At 36.4% G+C, this 19,724-nt stretch overlaps 1 protein-coding gene and 1 long non-coding RNA gene across 11 annotated transcripts in view; one reads left to right on the top strand and one right to left on the bottom strand.

Annotated features, from left to right (window-relative positions):
• The window catches only part of LOC134650357 (uncharacterized), a 483,167-nt gene that overhangs the window by 92,673 nt on the left and 370,770 nt on the right, over positions 1 to 19,724 (bottom strand). The window lies entirely within an intron of this gene.
• LOC134650195 (polypyrimidine tract-binding protein 2) overlaps positions 1 to 19,724 on the top strand; it is a 669,692-nt gene that overhangs the window by 420,467 nt on the left and 229,501 nt on the right. For 5 of the 10 annotated variants that reach the window (XM_063505117.1, XM_063505113.1, XM_063505123.1 and 2 more), the window contains one exon: positions 11,964 to 12,020. The exons of the other annotated variants lie outside the window; for them this stretch is intronic. In XM_063505117.1, coding sequence (XP_063361187.1) covers positions 11,964 to 12,020 — 57 coding nt within the window. Of the gene's footprint in view, positions 1 to 11,963; positions 12,021 to 19,724 lie in introns of those variants that run through there. 10 annotated transcript variants of the gene reach the window in all.

Genomic DNA, 19,724 nt, shown 5'->3' with positions numbered 1-19,724 from the left:
ATAAATGATACTGTTCTTTTCAGTTAAGTTGAGATTTTTCTGCCATTGATGAAAAAAATTGCCTTAGAAATTCGCCATTCTTATAATAGTTATAGCTACGAGTAAACGAAGATCTTCGAGTTTGTTTTGGACCATATTTGGGAAATTTTGAACTATTATTGGGGTGATATTATAAAATAAATAAAATAAAAAGCCCATTTATTCCATAACCAACTTAAGCTATAGGTACACGAAAAAAAACAGTTGTAATTTTAAAACTAATTAGCTAACATATAAAATAATTAATTTTATCTACATAACTTTAAAACTAAGTAGGTTTGGACCCCTCTCGGGTACAGGCCTCCTCCAAATCATGCCATAGCTCTGTCTTGAGCTACTTCCTGCCACTTTTCGTTGTAACTCGTGGGGTGATATTACGTTCATAATATTTTTATGGCCTCAGCCGCAAATGCTGAAAATGCCCCAGGTGTATCAAGTCTTTACTTATATTCCAATTTATAACAAAGGTCGTTCTTCAATGACGATAATGTCGTAAATGATTAATTGACCGGAAGCCGGAAGTGCAGGTCACGTCATTAGATGCATTATGCAACACGTTACTTGTACGCCTCGCATGCCAAGATGGTCAGTAGACCACGACATCGTATAAGTTTTGTTCGTTCGCATAAATAATAGTTATTTGTTACGCAAGATTGCTTTAGGTCTACCTATTATCTCATGCGATTGGAAAATAAGTTGCGAGGTGATTTTCTAGTAGTGGTTAGCAGAAGATCAGTAATCCAACATTAAATACCTAAATGAATAATTGTATTACGTGTATTACTTCATTAAGTGCGATATTATATAAGAATCAGTTAGTTTTACTCGTATATAATAGGACAAATTTATGACTGCCCGTTGTGTATGCAGAAAACTAGATTCAAAAGTTGACAGTGTGAATGTTATATCCTTCCGGAAAGTTTCTTAAATAGTTTATTTGTTTTCGATTAATTCAATTAAGCAATTATTTGAGTACAATAAACCCTAAACTTTCCCAATTTACTATTAGTTCCACAGCTATTACTCAGACCAATAAAATAATGAAACTAAACTTGAAATTTGCAAGGAATAATTCTGCTAATTGATATTCTGCCGAAAGTTCGGCTAAGTAGTGCTAGTTATAGGATTGATGGGGCCCATTTGAGATGCTTCTCGTTCCGGCTTCGTATTAAATTAATTGGTCCGTATAGGAAGGAAACAGCTAACAACTCATGTAAATTGCTCGCACATTCCCTGCGATGGACAGGGACGAGTTCAACTTCTAACTCCCAACACTGACAGTGCTAATTAATTGCTAGTCTAATTGATATTTGGCTGAAGAAGAAGTGTTCTGATTACACAAAAACTTTGATTTATATTCGTGAAAGTCTGGAGAAGAAACAGTTGAAAACGGAATCTCGAAATATAAGTTTCTGCGTGAACGCTCTTATAGACCATTAAATTGATTTAGGGCTGTTATAGGTATGAATAATTTTCTCAGTTCTATAAAGAAGTTGATGAGCATAAAATTCAATACTCCATCATTTATTGCACATAATGGCGGGCGCAGGAAATAAGGAGAAAGGCTTAACTTAATTCTAGGTATTACCTACTTAATTCATTTTAAAATATTGGCTTGATTTACTCGTTTCTTTAAAATTGAAATACTTAATGCTCTGAAATACTTTATCATGCTTTCATTATTCAGATACTGCTTTTTGTTTATAAATATTCATTGTCTTAAACTTATTAAATATTGCATAAAAAATAACCTGAATCCCATAAATAAGCCTTCCAGATTTTACATAATTGAATGAATGAAAAAAATGAACCCGGTCTGGAGGCATTGTTGCTAGTAATCTAATTAACCTCTGATAGCAGTCCTAATGTGTTAACGAACCCTTTGGGGAAACGCGTTTTTCCTTAGCACTAAAGCTCATTTTCGCGCGACGCGCAGCTCATTAGAATTCACTGTGCGCCCGCGACCGCACGCTCCCGAATAAAGCATCTGTTAAATGTCTCGTACTCGCTAAAACTTGCTGGTAATTATCTGTTAACATTCCCAAGTTTGACCTCGCGAAAATCTTAGCGAAAGCGGGTATTCGCAAACTCCGCCCCACCGGAGGCGTTTTACTTCCCTAATAATCGGGCTCATGGAGATTTTTAATGAAAAAGATTGTTCGCCGTTATTTTGAAAGTTGGTAAAAGGGATCCAGTTTGAAGTTTGTTTTGATTTAGTGCTACGCCCCCGACGTTGATTGTATCCTTGTTCTTGGTATCGGATTACGGATAATTAAAATTATTTACTCAATGCGGTCAAAAATCTGTGAATAATTAGTATCCGGGCTCAAAAGCCACTTATAAGGTGGCTATTGAAGTGTTTTATTTCCTTGGTCTTGTAGATTTTTATGATGGTTTTGCGTCGTTTTGCTAAAAATGCAACGCCCAAAAAATGCAAGTAGGTAGTGTATACAAGTACAGAGGAATCCTCACTATGCTTTCAGGGAATTTCAGGATCTGAAACGCAAAATGTATCCATCCCACCAGGCAATGATGACAGTTTATTTATCTGTAAACATTTCAAATGTATCTCGTAACACGTCGAAATGACTCGTGTAGTTTCAATACGTCATTTTGTATTGAAATAGAAGGTCCATTTCAAAAAAGCGCGAACACCGAGCGAAAAAGGCTTTGAAAGCTTTGAATTAGGTACGCATTCACCCCGGATTGCGAATGTTAATGAAAGACTTCCAGTAATTTATCAAATTTGATGACGTGGCCGGTATCCCTCACTAATGGTTATCAAATAAACCCCTAGCCTAATGGCACTGACATTCTAAATAAAACCGACTAATTGACAAGTACACTCGGTTTAGGCTCCTGCCCTGAGGCTACCAAGTCAGCTAAACACGGGGTCACTTGCCCTTATGCCAGGATCGCACGTACCGCGAGTAGAGTGGTGAGACAGTAAAACGAAGTATGAAATTGTTACTCGGCCGAGTAACAATTTCATATGCCAGGATCGCACGTACCGAGTAGAGTGGCGAGACAGTAAAACGAAGTATGGGCTCGGTTACACGTAGTGGCGAGACAGTAAAACGAAATATGGAATTTTTACTCGGCCGAGTAACAATTTCATACTTCGTTTTACTGTCTCGCCACTCTACTCGGTACGTGTAACCGAGCCCTAAGTAGTAGTAGTAGTAAACACTATTGCACAAAACAAGTACATAACACAGAGAGAATACAGTAAATGTGTACAAAGGCGAACTTATTCCGTTAAGGGATCTCTTCCAGCTAACCTTTAAGTAACTGAGAGATACATTATGAAATGGTAGTCAAACTAAGATGGTAAGTATATCAGTTTGCTAAAATTAGAAGAAGGCTTGATGTTAATCCTAAATCGTAACCCTTAATCTCATTCGACATCGATGTGTTTACCAAATAAAAACGTAACAAAATTATACCTGCGATTCTGTTTGGGCTATTAGGCTCAGTTTGACGACGATTATTGTATTCATACCATTACCGGAATGCCAGATTATTTAATTACCCGCCATCAATTCGCTCTGGCCGCTTTCCGTGGATGATACGCAGGTTTTTCGTCGATTCAGAATCGTGTCATAAGTCTACATTAATCACAACTGACAGCATAATCTGTGCAATTTGAAAGCACGAATACGTTTTGATTCACTGGCCCTGACTCGATTTTGAAATAGGTCGTTTCTGTATTTTTTCTGCATAAATGTCAAATAAACACTAAAGCGTGAAAATCATATGCTGTCATAGAATTAAAAAAAGGCAGGACATCGACTATGTATAAAGTTAAAAGAAGAGAAGGGAACAACCATTATCTAATACCTAAGTCACTTAAAAAGAGCTACCAAGCAGATATATGATGGATTTCGTGGATTTTCCCGACGCTACCTAAAATCAGCACTATGCCGCCATGTACACATCTCTAACGCCTCATCTGGCATAGAGCTTTAGTCAGGTCCGAAAAAACCTAATGCCATGGCGTGCCTACGCGGAACCTGTAGCGGTAGAATTCTGAAGATTTGCAAAATCAGACTTAGAATATAACGAAGAAGGTCTTTGAACGTCAATCATTATTACCGAGCCTATAACAATAAAATTAACGAAGGATTACTAGGGAAATAAACCTGATTTCTGTAACGTTTATCCGTTTAGCTTCGCATATATTTTTCTGTTTTCTTGTTTACTAGTTCGGTTGGCATCAGGCGGGCGTCGTTTCTCGTCTCATTCCTTCGTATTCTAAGCAAACATTATAGCGGGTACAAACATTTGAATCGCAACGGAGGGTTATTCATTCCTATCGATCCGTCGATACATTTTTATTCATTTCCTTTGGTTTTTATTCCCATATTTGCAGTAGTTTCCCTTTCGCGACGGTATTTTTATTTCGACTGTCCACTCCGTAAGCCAATACTGTTGAACGTAGCCAAATGAAAAATAAGCACACCCAGATACAGGTGGCTTGGTAAAATGAAAGAAACTTGAATATTTTAAAACGGTGCTATTTGAAATTCAAAGAAGAATTCGGGAATAATGAAAGTTGTTTTGTTGTTTTTATACAGCTGGATTTTTCTTCTGTAATATACTTAATATAAACTGAGACAATATTTTCTTTAATAAAACTATATAAGAAAATCTTATTGCACACCGCGTAACCTTCCTCAAATTATAATAAAGGAAAAAGGTAAGGTAAACGTCGTAGTGTTCGACTGGGGACGGGTATCATACTGGAACAGTGTCCAGCACTTAGACATACCTTAATTGATGTATTGGTATTTTAGTTGAAATTTATTTCCGCAATATTTTATATTTATTGCATAAAATATACTAAGTAAACTTAATAAAACACGTTACACAATACCATGCTTACAGCACCGATGCTAAAAATAGACAAAAACGGGCAAGGGCAGCGCAAAAACCGTGAAAGCCGTCTGCACCGGAAGGCGGAAAAATCCGCCCGGTTTTATGGTCGATATGTTAATAAACATTCGACGTGCCCCGAATCGAGATAACTGCGCGCCGAACTTAAATACCGGTAATAGGAGCAGTGTGAGGACTTTTTAGCACTCACTTTAATCTTAATAAAAGCGTTATTATCAGTTTGTTAAAAAGGAAAGGAGGCCAGTTCAAACTTACATTGTGACATTAAAATGATGTTAGTCGCGCGTGCATTTCGCTCGCATTTACATGTATTGGCGTGAATGAGACGCACAAACAACTATCATCGTTTATTTGAATTGACGTCAAGATAGTCTTGAACATATACTTGTTATTTTGAAACACAAATGTTCAAGCGGTAAAGAGTTTTTCCGGATCAAATTATTGCGAGCCTAAAACTTAAATACACGTTATCTGTACGAAAGTTAAGAAGTAACCCTTTTCTATGATTCTATGTAGGTACGGAATCGATATGGGTGACACTTCAGCTAAGTTCTACCTATATTAAATACTGACCTCAATATACCTCCGCCGAAAACTTCTTAAGTTAAACTAAAGTCATGTGCATTTACTGTTACATTACGTTTTCATAAAGAAATAATTGTTTTAATATTCTCCGTGTTCTTACCACATTAACTATACTTACGGGTATTATGCTTCATCCTTCTTAGAATATACCCTTCTCTAGAACTAGAATAAGTACAGCAGACAGCGGGCATGTATTTTATGAGATTACCGCCTTATTGTGCTTATATCCCCTTTTATTTCATAGTGTTCAAACGTTCTCAAATATACGAAAGTGTGCCTTAATGAAAAAAACATAGTTTTTCAAACTGCTCTCTCTCTCTCTCTCTTCAGATATTCTGTTCTTCACAATTATGGATAGTGTAATAGAACTACACAAGTACACATGCGTACACGCCACACATACGGCGAGTCGACAAACTCTGGAAAACCGGTATAAAGAAAACCCAGAGATGATCAAATGGCGAATTCTCTATACCTTAGTTTACAAGCTTTAGATGTTGCTGGATTCGTCGATTTATAAACTCAAAACAAAAAACGGCCGTTTTAACTTTGGACGCATAGATTGACGAATCCAGCAACATAAAAACTAGTTTGATGTAGGTATTCAAAAGGTACTTAAATACAAAATACATCACGTAGCGGCCCCTTTTTTTAAATATCTGTCGTTAAATTTAAATACTCACGATTATTTAGCAGTGGCGCTAGTGTGCACGATTATGGGCTCTTAAAATTCATCTAAAATTTCTAATTTAAGCGACTTTTCTTTTTGACAGAAAGGTCAAAATTTTATGTACAGATTTTTATGGATTGGATCCTATTCCCTAGGCTAATACGTCAAGTTACGTACACAAAGTTTATAGGGTCAGACCAAGCTAACTCTTGTACGATGATTAAAATAATGTGCAATTTATTATTTTAATCGTCGTAATTTCATTGTTTAAAGGGTACAATAACACTTGCAAATTTTGTGCTATCAAAATCGCTGCAGAGTTAGCTTTGACTGACTCTACTGAACTTAAGGTAATGTCACACAGGATTTCTTGACAACTCGACTCGCCTGCGCTCGCGCAACCATTCCGAACACACGGCCAGATATCGAGCACGTGTGGGCTTTACTTCGAACTGTGCACTGTGTATAATTTATGTTCATTACTTGCAAGTTATTTTCAGATTCATTTCCTTACGGCTGTGAATAGCCGCTGTATTTTTAACGATCACAATAGACTAACGCGTTGTTAATGTAGCATGCTTGAATTTTAATCTAAGGGGTTTCTATAGAGTTTCAATGGATTACACATCACATTCTTAGTTTAATTTTCTTATTACAATCCTCTGTAAAACATTAACGCCAATTCTTGGAATTTGGTTGGATTATCTTAGACTTCTTTAGCGAGGAACTGCGTTAAAATTAGAGCTATACGAGTAGGTACTAAAGTAACAACTACTTAGTGCGTTATTATTATTACTTATATTAAAGTTAAGTTAGATAAGTGTACCAGAATTACCGATCAAACACAAGTCAATAATCAGATGCAAGATTCATAATAGAATCCTATACGTATAAAAATGTTATTAAATTTCCACAAAGGCCCTGGTTTTGTTCATTAGTAAACTTGCGTTATGCAATGTTCGAAACTTAATAAACTTAAAACAATATCGGGGAAGATGCGTTGTCAAAACTTCGCAAACTTGAGGTGAAACAGGCACCCGACGAAGTTATGCCCCTGTTAGGCATACAATATGTCTAATGTTGTACTGCTCGTAATAATCACGGGTATCTGTTCTGTTATATTGTGTTAGTGGTTTCAAAGATTTAGTACTCATGTGACCATTTCTGATAGATTTATGTAGGTACCTATCTAATATATACTTATTACTTATACATTTGTAATTTATGAAAACCGTAGGTTTTAAAATTATCCATGTACAGCGAACTGCAAAATTGTCTATGCAGAGGTTATAAAAGGAATTCATTCATAAAGTGGCCATGCACTTTTGCACGGGAGTACAAGTTTAGCTCATTTTGTTTCTGTTATTTTGCTTATGCGGCACCAACCCAATGATATTTGTCTTTACCGAAGATTTCATGTTTTTGTTTTCGTACAAGAAAATTGTATTTCTTTCACAATGGTCAAAACGGACGCTATATTTTCAGGTGCCCTATTGATATTCCGAGAAAAATTACGCCGATTTTTGTTTCGCCGACAACGATTCGCCGACGGGTTGTTTGGCAGAGTAACGATTGGCCGAATCTCATTACGCATAATAGTCGTTTGCGAGAGTAGTCAATAAGCAGAACATTGATACGCATATTTACTATTCGTAGAATAATCATTTAGTAACTGTCATAATTACCCGAGAAATCATTGGTCGAAACACTATAGGTCGAATGTTCATTTGGCATATTATTGACTAGCAGAACTTAGAATATTCTTACCCCCGGAGTTACACACAATTAGGGTTTGCACGACGGATCCGAAATGTATGAGATATCCGCGGATCTGGATCCAGATCCGGATAATTCCATACATTTCGGATCCGGATTGCAAACCATACACACAATGTTTTTCATCACAATTGCGAAGAAAGAATAAACTAAGGTGAGAGTTCAAATATTTTGATGAAGTGTACCTGATGATGATGATTGTTTTGATGATAATTTACTTTAAGTAATATGTTCAGCGATTACTCCGGCACCTATGGTCCGATTTGAGTAAGTTACCTTCGAGGTATTCCCATAATAATTTTCTTCTTTAATCTTTATTCTGAGGAATTGACGGAACTTCTAAATTTTTAAAGGCATGTGTATTATGATTTGGATATTTTCTAAAGTAACTCAAGCATTTCCTCCCGAAATCCACCAATTTGATGTAGTGCAATTGTAGCCTCACTACATATTCGCTAATTTCTTCGTAACTTACTTTATATACATATGTATACCTACTTAACGCATTTAATTAAAAAATGATAATATTTTATATCATCCTTTTGTTGCGAAAATAAAATTATATGTATAATGTGAAACGTTATTCGACTAAACATTGCTTAAACGAAACAGTTACTCTGCCAAATGGAAATCGTCCGATAATAGTTCAGCTAATTTACACAGAAGCGAACTGAACTGTATGTGAACCAAGAGTTTGCGTAACGTTAGTCGACCAAAAGTTACATTTACAAATAAATGACTCTGCGAAACGATGTTCGGCGAATCGTTGTCGGCGAATCGATAATCTGCTAAAAGTTTCTCGGAGAATCATTAGGTACCCATATTTTCAATATACCGCACCAAAATTAAACGAAATCGGTTTAGTTTCAAACGAATACTTTTCTCCAAATAGTTCTACAACAAAGACTTTTAGAGGGTCAATTGAATTGCACAAACATCAGAAGAAAGTAAAGAATCTATTAACTACAAATTAGTTTTCTTAGTCAACATTTCTTTTACGTTCAAAGTAGAAATGCGGGATTAGGAAAAGAATTTCGGCATGCCGAGGGACGAGGACGATATCACCAATTTCCCTCCTTTGATCACAATACTGCTTGGGGGTTGTACTTGTAAATAATTCAGAACAATCTCGTTGACTCTTATTAAACTTAAAGGTAAACTTGTGATGTATTTGATTTCAAAATTAAATTGTAGACCATTAAAAAATTTAAGCTTGTACAATCAATTTTTCAATTTTATTACTTACTTAGTGTAAAACAAACTAAAGCAGTAAGATGCCTATCAAAGTAAGCCACGTGTCTTGTGCATAAGTTCGGAACATCCTCTAGGGTATATGTAATGCACAACTTAGAGAAAATTCTGTCTGTTTCATGGACTTACTAGAGTGGCAGCCGCCAGTACTTAGCACATCATCCTAGTAAAGAGTATGTTGTTTTTGTTTCCACTCTATAGAGTATGTTGTTTACTATACTAGCAAAATAATATACTTTCAGACGCGGTGAAAATGGGTGCATACGTATATACCAATTTTCACTGCTTCTGAAAGTATATTGTATCTTTACCTATTTGAAATATAGTAACATTATACCTACATATGTTGTTTAACGCGGATATAGTTACCGACTAACTAATCTATTAATCTAACGCACAAAGCCCATAACCTCCGTCCATAATTGATTATTATGTTAAGCATAATAGATTTGTATAGTACTAGTGTACTTAGCGCTGAAATTCTTCCCTCTTAAGTATTTGTATATGCAGTACAAATTCAAACTACTAACGTTTTAAACTTTTGACGACCGGTCTGGCCTAGTGGATAGTCACCCTGCCTATTAAGCCTATGGTCCTGGGTTATATTTGGTTTTATTTGTCCAAATACTAAATATGATTGTTTTAACAGGCACTCTAAAACTGCCTTTGCAATGCCTGTATCTCAAAACACGAAATCACAAATTCACTCCAACTTTTCAACATCCCAACTGTCTCAAAACCCCGAATCTTCCGATAACGTTACGTCATAAGTCAAAATAGACCCGTAAGAGTGTCAATGCCAATCCTGTGACTTGAACCCGGCGAGCTCGCGCTCGGCGGCGCGCGTAACTGGCGACAAGTGGCGCCGTGTCATATACCAGGTGTAAATAATTGTTACGCTTGTATTAACTACGTTTTTCGACATTGTTTTTTAATGATTTGCGCATTTTTCAAAGGCCAGCTTAAATTTTGTGTAAATTACGTATTATTTTACCTTTTGTGACGAAAACGTGCGATTGACATACATTTTCAGTACTGTGACCACTTTTACGTAATTTAGTAGCTAACCAGCCATAAATTTACATATTAGTTAAATGAAAATGCTCTCGCTTATAATTAAGTGACTCCCGACTGCTTACCAGTTTAAGTCGTTTACAAATATAATTTTATCTTGTGATTGTTTGGCGAATTGTGTAGTTCAATTTAGATTTTTTACTTAAAACTAGCTAAAGCAAACAAGCAAGCTAGTAGTAGTAGATCATTTTGTATATTATACTAACATTAGCCTCAAGATAGATACTGTCACTAACACATTGAATTGATCCAAGTTGGTCGCAAATAAATGAATTTATTTATTTATTTATTTATTAAAGCAATTTTTTGTATTTGTGAGCTTCGTAAAAGTACAATTGTACCTATTTTGTTACCGTAAAATATCTCAAACACAGAACAAGTTAGAATGGCGATGCGAGCAGGGTACGTGTCGCCGCGGGGTTTTGAGCAAACGCTCGCATGCTACTCGCCCGCGCTGACCGAAAATGAAGTAAACATGCCTTTTTGCGCCACAATAACGTTCAGATTAAGAAGCCAGACATCAAATCTGTCTAAAGGAGGCGTATCCATTCACCACTCACACAAGGCGCTAGCTAGTTTTTACTACCGTTGCGCGAGTGTTAGTAAATGTGGAGAGGAACGAGCGGCGACACCGGTTCCGATACTAACTGCGCGCGATAGCCATTCTAACCTCTTTAATATGTTTTGTGATCTCAAACCTCAACCAAACACGAAATCATATATGACCAAAGCGCCATCAATGCCAATGTTTGAAACCGTGCCAATTAAGTCCGCCGATGGGCCAATGTTCACTAAAAGCTCGACGTTTCGCCTCACGATTCATAGGGGTGGGGGCAACCGGCCACAATCTCCGTTTAACTTCATTATGAGAGTGAATTGCTAAACGTTCCTATTGTTGACCAGGGTATACTCTGTCCCGGGTTTAAGGGGTGGTTAGTCATGCAAATAGGTATCGACTCGTCTGCCCTTGGGAAACTAGTGTGATTAACTGCTTTGATTCTGGTTATTGCTCTGAGAGAATAGATTTTTGACTAATGTTACCGCATACAACAGATGCACTGTTACAACTTGTATTCATTTGCGTGAAATGTAGTAGTACTTTCTAATATTTTGATATATAACCTACATTTTTGATAAAACCTCTTTTGGAGTAAACATATTTTTTAGGGTTTCGTAATCGAAATTGCAACATCAGAAATTGTGAAATAAAATATCATTAAAAATGTAAACTATAAAACTTCACTTAAACCAAGTGAAGCGAGAATACTTCTTCAAAATATTCTCCTTAATTAAGTAAAAATCTCTGTCAGCGTAGTGTTGGTCCATTTTGTACCTAATGTATTTTGATCTAAAATTATTATATAAAGTTAGTATCAGCCCCTCAAAGGGTTTAAACTTGATCCTAATTCATTGTTCCGCATCTCGAACAATAAGACGCTATGCAAAACATGCACTGTTTTATTTACATCTGTACATCTGATCCCCTTGAGGATACACCAACAGGAGGTAATCAATCTTAAAGTAGGGAAGGTTCATTCCATTCCACTAGATGAAATTACCTTTAGGTTCCCCCTACACTTTATTGCATTATAGCTACAGACTAAATAATACGAACGTGAAAGCTATTGGAATCACTGGCAGGCGAGTAATTAGTTTTTTTTTTTCGTTTCAGGTGAGTGAATCTTCACTACTTGAGTGCAGCAACGGGCGCTACATTGCGTCCGAAACGGTAAGTACACACAGTTTTATCTTTATTTATCTATATCTGGGTTGTTCCGCATAAAAAGCTACTTTAGGGCAAGTAGCAAATTGCATATTGGAGCTTCTTAATGAAAATATAAACATTAAACGCCCTTACGTGTCTTTTTGTACTGATCGACATAATTTTTTGTAAAGTATCCGCAATCATTTATAGATGAGTTCAGTAATTTCGTAACTCTAAAATAATATAATCTGAATGCTTGTGGTCGCTCTACATTTATTCGCTCCTTAAATAAAGCGTACCCAAAAAGTATTTTAATTATTTTATGTAAATACATGCACATACATTAAAAAAGATTTTACCGATTTCTCCGCTTTGCAAATATCGAGTTCTAATAGCTTAAAACTAACCGTTTATAGGGGAAATATATTTAAAATAATATTTTCCACGAAAGTGTATTTATTTTGTGCATGTAAACATGAATATATTTACACACCGAGGGATCTCGAAAAGTGCTTCCGGTAGTAGTAAAATCGAAAATGCTCGTATGTAAGTGCACAATTTATCCGTTTATATCCGAAAAACTTCTCAATAGTTTAAGGGCCGTATTTCTTAACCCTCTGCAACTGACGTAATTTTGTTGGAAACGAATACCTACGTAGAATCAGACACCAGTTTTCGATTTGATTGAGCGTATTTTAGAAATAGTAATCATTGTAATCATTCAACAAAATTCTAGTGAGATCAACATTAAACATTTTTCAGTTTACCTTTTCTTTGACTGACCTCAATCGCACTCGCAAACGATTAAAACTACAAATAATAGTTATTTGTACAATTGATATTTCTTCGAGTGCTTATTTTGAGTCCCGTGCAAGCGAAAGATTCTATACTCCCTATGCTCGTGAATCTAATTTAGAATCTTGAGCGTAGTAAGGGACTCAAAAGCGCACGAGATGTAAATAACTTTGATCTCGTGTAGTTCACAAAACTTTTCACCTCAGCAGTAAGAACATATTAGAGAACCCGAAAAATGTATTCCTTCTTCATCACTTACCTCTATTCACTCATGTTTTCTTAAGATATACCAACAATTAAGTTTTCACCTCAGCAGCTCGAACAAGGGTACTTTGCTACTTAAAAACAGTGAGCTTATTCGCATTTTGCTCATTCTGTCTCACTCAGTGAGCAAAATCACTGTTTTTAAGTATCAAAGTACCCTTGTTCGAGCTGCTGAGGTGAAAATTTTATTTTTCTCGCACTAGTAACGAGTTTTTTTACGAGTTAAACAGTAATCATATTTAACTAACATTATCATACCTATATTAAGCTAACTTACGTGTTTAAATCTCAATAACTTTCTTAAAATAAAAAGTCTATAAGCCCTACTTTCTGCTACATAACAACTCTTATAGGTAAGGCATAAGACTAGTCCGTCGCCTGTACTTCGCAGTTTATAGGACTGCGTAAGTTTCTACATATACTAAGTTTTTCCTTTAATCTGACTTTCAATGCTTATCTAGACGAAATGAAATTTTCTTATTTCACCTGACTAATGAGTCAGGCAAAATAAGTTTTAATCAAAACTAGTACTTAAAAGTAGGGTAATTCCGGGGTAATTGGCCATAGTTTTTTTAGAACGCGATAAAAAAATAAGTTTACATGTAATTAAAGAAATCTTTATTTCTTCATAAACTTTGATTAATTGACTTTCGAAAATGGAACAAACAAAAAAATATTACTATTGCGATCAGCCTGAAAAAAAAAATATTTCAAAAAAATTTACAATTAGCCATCTCTCCAGAGGTGTCCGGGAGTGATGACCATACCATTACAGGAGAGATGGCCATGCCATAACTCTTAATTTTGGTATTGTTTATTTTTAATTTTTATTTCCCAAGTCCCTTTTCTTCTCAAGACCCCGTTTAGACCACCGAATACCAGCAAACAGCACACTCAATACAATCATGGAGGAGAAGAGGCTCGTGATATTTTTTTTCACACCTGCAATAGTTATCTTTAAAAATTAACTCCATTTTACTTTTTTATTCGTTATCATACATAGGGGACATCGTCACTGCTATATGATAACCTTTGGAACACCTAATTCGTGATAGATACATCTTCATCACTGTGTGCCTTCACGGCCATATGGCCATAATACCCCAACTTGAACTGGCCATCTCTCCTTTTTTTCCGGGGGAGAAGACCACGCCTAAAATCAAAACAAGTTGAGACTCGAGCTTCATAAGGATGACCCTAAATAAGGATTTAGGTTAGAACAAAACTACAACCGTATACTTTGCACCAAAAGCAAATAACACCATTAGAATAAGACACTAGCATCACCACCATGTAAAATATGAACCCTCTAAAAAATATTTGCACTAGTCAAAACAATCAACAAGGATTTTATGTACTGCTACATTTTTTTACTCCAAAATTTTGGGCATATCTTTGCTCCCAAGCATGACGTGAAGCGTACTAAACAAGAACTAGTGACATCTAGCCATCAGAACCATGAAATATTTCAATGGACAATCTCGCCCTTATGGCCATCTACCCCGGAATTACCTATAAACTGAATTTAAAAAAGCGAAAGAAATGTTATTTTCAAAAGTTAATCCGAGAAAGCTGTTTATATCTGTAAAATTCGACTATACTAGATTCGTCTACATAAATCTTCTCAGTTTTTTTAAATATTTTATAATATGAACCCTTTCCACCTGGTCATACTGGTCTGGTCATGTTCCTCATCTTTTTGCCGATGAATATGTAGATTTAACGTTAATAGAGGTCATACAAAAATACTGACTGAAATACCTCATCGCGTTCTAAAAAAATCTTCACATTGAAAAAATCTCATCTTTATTAAATATTATACTTATGGATATTATTTCTAATGCTTCTTGGATATAAGTGAGGGCGAAATGAAGTGAGTGTAATGCCACATCAATATCAATATATATTCGAATGTAACTTTGGTTTTCCCAAAGGCGATGCTCGCCGACGCTTGAGTAGCTATGGATGGCTACTGGTGGCGGGTTCAAAGCTCGGTAAACCAGTATACGTGCGCTCTTTAATTACATACGTATAGTTCTGGATTTAGAGGTCACATTACACTATACATGTCATTAGGTAAGCGCAACGGGAATACGCTGCCAGGCCATAGTCCAAATCCATCGCCGCCGCCGTCCACTTGACTCGCATCTGTTCACAGCTCAGACTAATTACAACCCAGTTTTTACCCTAACGTACTAGCTGTGAACTCTCAAACCGATCAACCGACTTCCAGCTCTATCCCTCACAAGTCAAAGCTCTAAATCCAATGAGCCCACGAAACTGACCCCTGACGTCTCGCCAAATGAAAACTTGTAACGTTCTCATAAGGCCCATTTTCATTTTGCTACTTACCTAAACAGTAATTAAATGGAAGCTGTTGAATTATTTTAAACTTTATGATTGATGCGATTTGGTTTAAATTTCTTTGGTGCAGTTGTTGATAAGGCAATTTGAAAACCAGGTATTATGATTCGTTTGGTCGGTAGGTACTGTAAGTAGGGATTCAAATAGGTATACGCAATTTAAAAATGTATAACGAATACTGTTGCCTTATTTTTTAATCTCAAGAGTTCGGTATTCTATTATGTTTATTTACAATCAAACAACCTCTCAGACCCAATAAGACGTAATTAAAAACATACTTGCACAATACGGTCAAGATTTTATGGTTGAGTAAAGTTACTTGAAAGAAAGTCAACACATTTATTTACGTCACAACAGTACACACACATAATGCAATAAGTAACTACATTTTATCTAATCCATTACTTAACATAAACGCTGTTCTTGGTTGTTCAAATTGTAAAATATATCAACTTTTTCCCACGCCTTAGTTATTCGCTTAGAGAATAAATTTAAATAAAAGCTAGTTCAATTAACTTTTATTGGATCCACTGAACTCATATACCATTAACCAACGCAACGAATAACGGCTGAATAATTGAATTGCAATCAAATACCGAATTCCAAAACCTGATGCACCTTTGACTGCGAATACTATGGATGGAAGTACACTTGGAAATATGAGTCGAAAGAATTTCATTTAAAAATAGTTGTGAGCTGGTAGCGAGCAATCGCTCGCATTTGTGATCCGCCATGTTTACCAATTAGCTGGCGCACGCGGCGTGCCTGAAGAAACTGCCCACATTCCCATTTGTTCCTAATTGATATTAGATTCCACAATCCTTTCTGGAATAACTAATGTAAGTTTTGTAACGTGACCCGAGTTTCTTGATCAGATTTTTTCTTCAGATGGTCCAAGTTAGGCAAACATTACGAAAAATATACCAGTATCAACATGACTTAAATTTTGTGATGCGCTAGATAAGTTAGGGGTCAACAGTATACAACATAACAGTATATATGACACCGTAAGATTGTGAACCTGTTAGTTTATAATCTAACGTAGGTTAGGTTAGGTTAGATTATAATCTCCTTACCGTCAGTTTATAATATAACTAGCGAGATTATAATACGACGAGTGTTTACAATTTTACGGTGACATATATATATAATTTGTTATAAATCTTGTAGAGTTATTTGAACAACTAGAAAATTGGGTGACCGGTAAAAGCATACCGTGTTGAAAACATTAGGAGACTGGTGCTTTAAAGTTGAAATGCTTCGATTGTATTTAGGTGTTCATACGGAACACGGTAGAAGGGCTTGTATAGGTAGCATGCAGGCAGTAACAGTCTCAATTGCCGAGTGGTGCTCGTAAGATCGCCTCACCTCGCGCACGCGGCCTCGACGAGTTTTTGAATTTTTAAATTACTCATTGTACGATGGAATGTAACCGAACTCGGCTTCCTTTACACGCGTCATTGACGCAGTCGAATGTGCACCCAAATACTTACCCCTATGTTGCAAAATACAACAGCAAGATCCTCAACTTTGAACGTTTTGTTTGTTACTCACAGCAATATGCTCCGAGCCCCGACTCTCTGGGTGGGATGCTAACGAATGTCATCCTAAAATTTTCATGGATAAAGTCGGAATACGGTTGACGTCCGATTGAATACTTGACATCTCGCTTTCAAACTATACAGATGAACCTACCTTACCGTCGCATAATCCGACCCAACTTAATGGTAGTGCGATTCAGCTCGAAAAGGCACATACTTTTTATTGAAAAAGCTAAGTGATTATTTTTGACACGATATCAAACGCTGTGCTCCTGATCTTTTTGTATTCATTGCTCCGTAAAGGTCTCGCAATTAAAGTCCCAAAACCCTCGTATAATTCGAGGGAGATAATGATAAACATTTAGCTACCGTTTAAATAGAAGAAAATAAGATCAAAGTTGTGAAACGTAGATGCCAGTCGTCTACCACAAGGTTCTAGAATGTATTTTGCTACATACTCGTATTATTATAACGTATTGTTTTATACAGCACAAGCTGTGGCACTGCGCTTTCTCCGAGTAACCACGCGAATACTGGTCTATATTGCAAACCAAACATTCATCGTGCTCATTCTAGTTGCTCTTTGGCGTGAGAGCATTTGTAAATTAACGATAACTTAGTTCGGAATCGCGATTGTAGCGTAATACAAGACTAAAGCAAAGCGAAAATGAATTAGTTATTACGAGTTTAGCGGTTTATTTGATTATATGGGTATTGTAATTTGTCTATAAAGTATATGAGTGTGAAAACAGGTAGGTACGCATTGAAACAAATGTTTTGTGTTATCTACAGATAATCGTTTTTATGGCCCGGGTTTTATCGTCTTGTATGTAGTAAATCGTATACACTTCTTGATACGAATCTCGAAACTTTGTTAGAATTCTTTCTAACTGATACCTGTGTTTTGTCATGCTTGTCAATAATGTGTAGCATATTATGATTGATATGACTCGTAAGTTCTTAGCCTTCAATTGTTAATTTAGTAGGGTTAGCAAACATTTTGGTAAATTGTGAACTCAAGTATGTTTTACAATTAAATTGTAAAAAAATCCTTTAAAGAATAATTTCCAACTCCATGATATAAAAAATCAGCTCGACCATTGTCTTCTACAAATAATTGCCGAAGTCATGGACAGAACTCGTTCCACTCTAGCGGCGTACCGCGTCGTAGAATGTTATTACCCCAGTACCCGGGAATCGCAGGCGCAGGCTAGTGGGAGCGAGACAAAGGGTGAAGAAAGCCTCGGGAGTAAACGAGAGGGATTCGTGGGAGGAGGCATGGGGTCAGCGAAAGTGCATTGCCACGGCGCCGAGCCGCGCCCGATGGGAAAAGTAGTTCTTAGCTGTATGCACTAACATTTGTATTTAGGACCAACTTTGAGGCGAATTAGACAAGACTCCAGAGGTTTGTGCGAGCTAAACTGAATATCCTCGTTTCACGGAATTAAAATACAGTCACGTTATTCAATTCTGGAGAAACTCGATTTTTAGATATGAAATGCAAGTTTAACGTGGTTAAAAACTCAATCGTAGATGGCGCTCTTGGGAAAAACCGATCAAATCACAGAACGTTTCGTGTTCAAGCGTTTTGATGTAATATAAAAAACTAAAGCATGATTTTGTGCCAAGCTTAGTATTGCCTTGCTATTTAGGTATTACAGCAGATAGTGGTAAATGTATACTAACATTTATTTTACTCCGCTTAATGTTATAATCCCAAAAGATAGGATTTAGATAAATTAAAAATAAAACATACTGAGATAACTCATACTTATTAAATTGTACAACGGGACTGACCGGACGGGACGGGGAATTGTTAACGGGACCTAGTGCTCAAAACGTTCAAACGGATAAACAAGACCAAGTGCGGGTAGTTCGAAAAACTGATGCTGATGTCAACTTAAGCCAGTCTTCTCCGAGACCACGGGGACAACGCCGTCCTCGAAACGTCGGAGGTAAATCTTAAAACATAGATACGCGATTAAGTCCCGTTGTACAATTTAATAGTGTGTAAAAATCGTGAAAGTTTAAATCAGTGTAACTCATACATTAGTTGTCTAGAATCCATTTCATACTAGACTATACCTACACATTAGCTGTAAGCTCTACTAATAAAAATGTGTCTGTACGCTGTCGGGCCGCCGATGGTGAATGAAAAACACGTAAAACTTGGCTGTACAGTATATAATACAATCTATATACACAATGACACGGAAAAACACAATATACATACAAATAACGAGCTATTTACACATAAAATTACAACAGATGTGCAAAAGAAACATTTGTCGCTCATTGACAAAGAAAAAAAACTATACATATGAACAAAAGACGCGCGCTGGCCGTGGCATCCGTATCAGTCAGGCTGCCAGCACGCGCGCAGCATAAAGGTTGGTAGGTTCCGTCGCCTACAGTGTCCATGTGTTACACGAAATAAAAATATATTCATTCATTCATTCATTAGTGTTCTAAAAAAAAAACTTTAATTATACAAACTGTGTCAATTATTTGCAACCTTACCGTCATTAACAAAACAATGTGAAAATCTTATTAACTCACAAAAAAGTAATACACGTGAACAGCACCCCCTGTTCCAATTTGAGAGAAAGGTAAAAATGAAGCGTGTCAAGTGGGGTTCCGAACACTCCACGGCCCTCTGCCTGTTGGCAGTCTAAAACAAAGAGGGCATTTTAGCCAAGCGGGGTAATTCAGGCTCGCCGAAGAACTTTTGACTTTGAGATTTACTCGAGGACCGGTCGATATT

The sequence above is a fragment of the Cydia amplana genome, chromosome 8 (assembly GCF_948474715.1).
Source record: "Cydia amplana chromosome 8, ilCydAmpl1.1, whole genome shotgun sequence".
Lineage (NCBI taxonomy): Eukaryota > Metazoa > Arthropoda > Insecta > Lepidoptera > Tortricidae > Cydia > Cydia amplana.
Note: the sequence above shows the minus strand (reverse complement) of the source record. Positions and strands in the feature narration are given on the sequence as shown.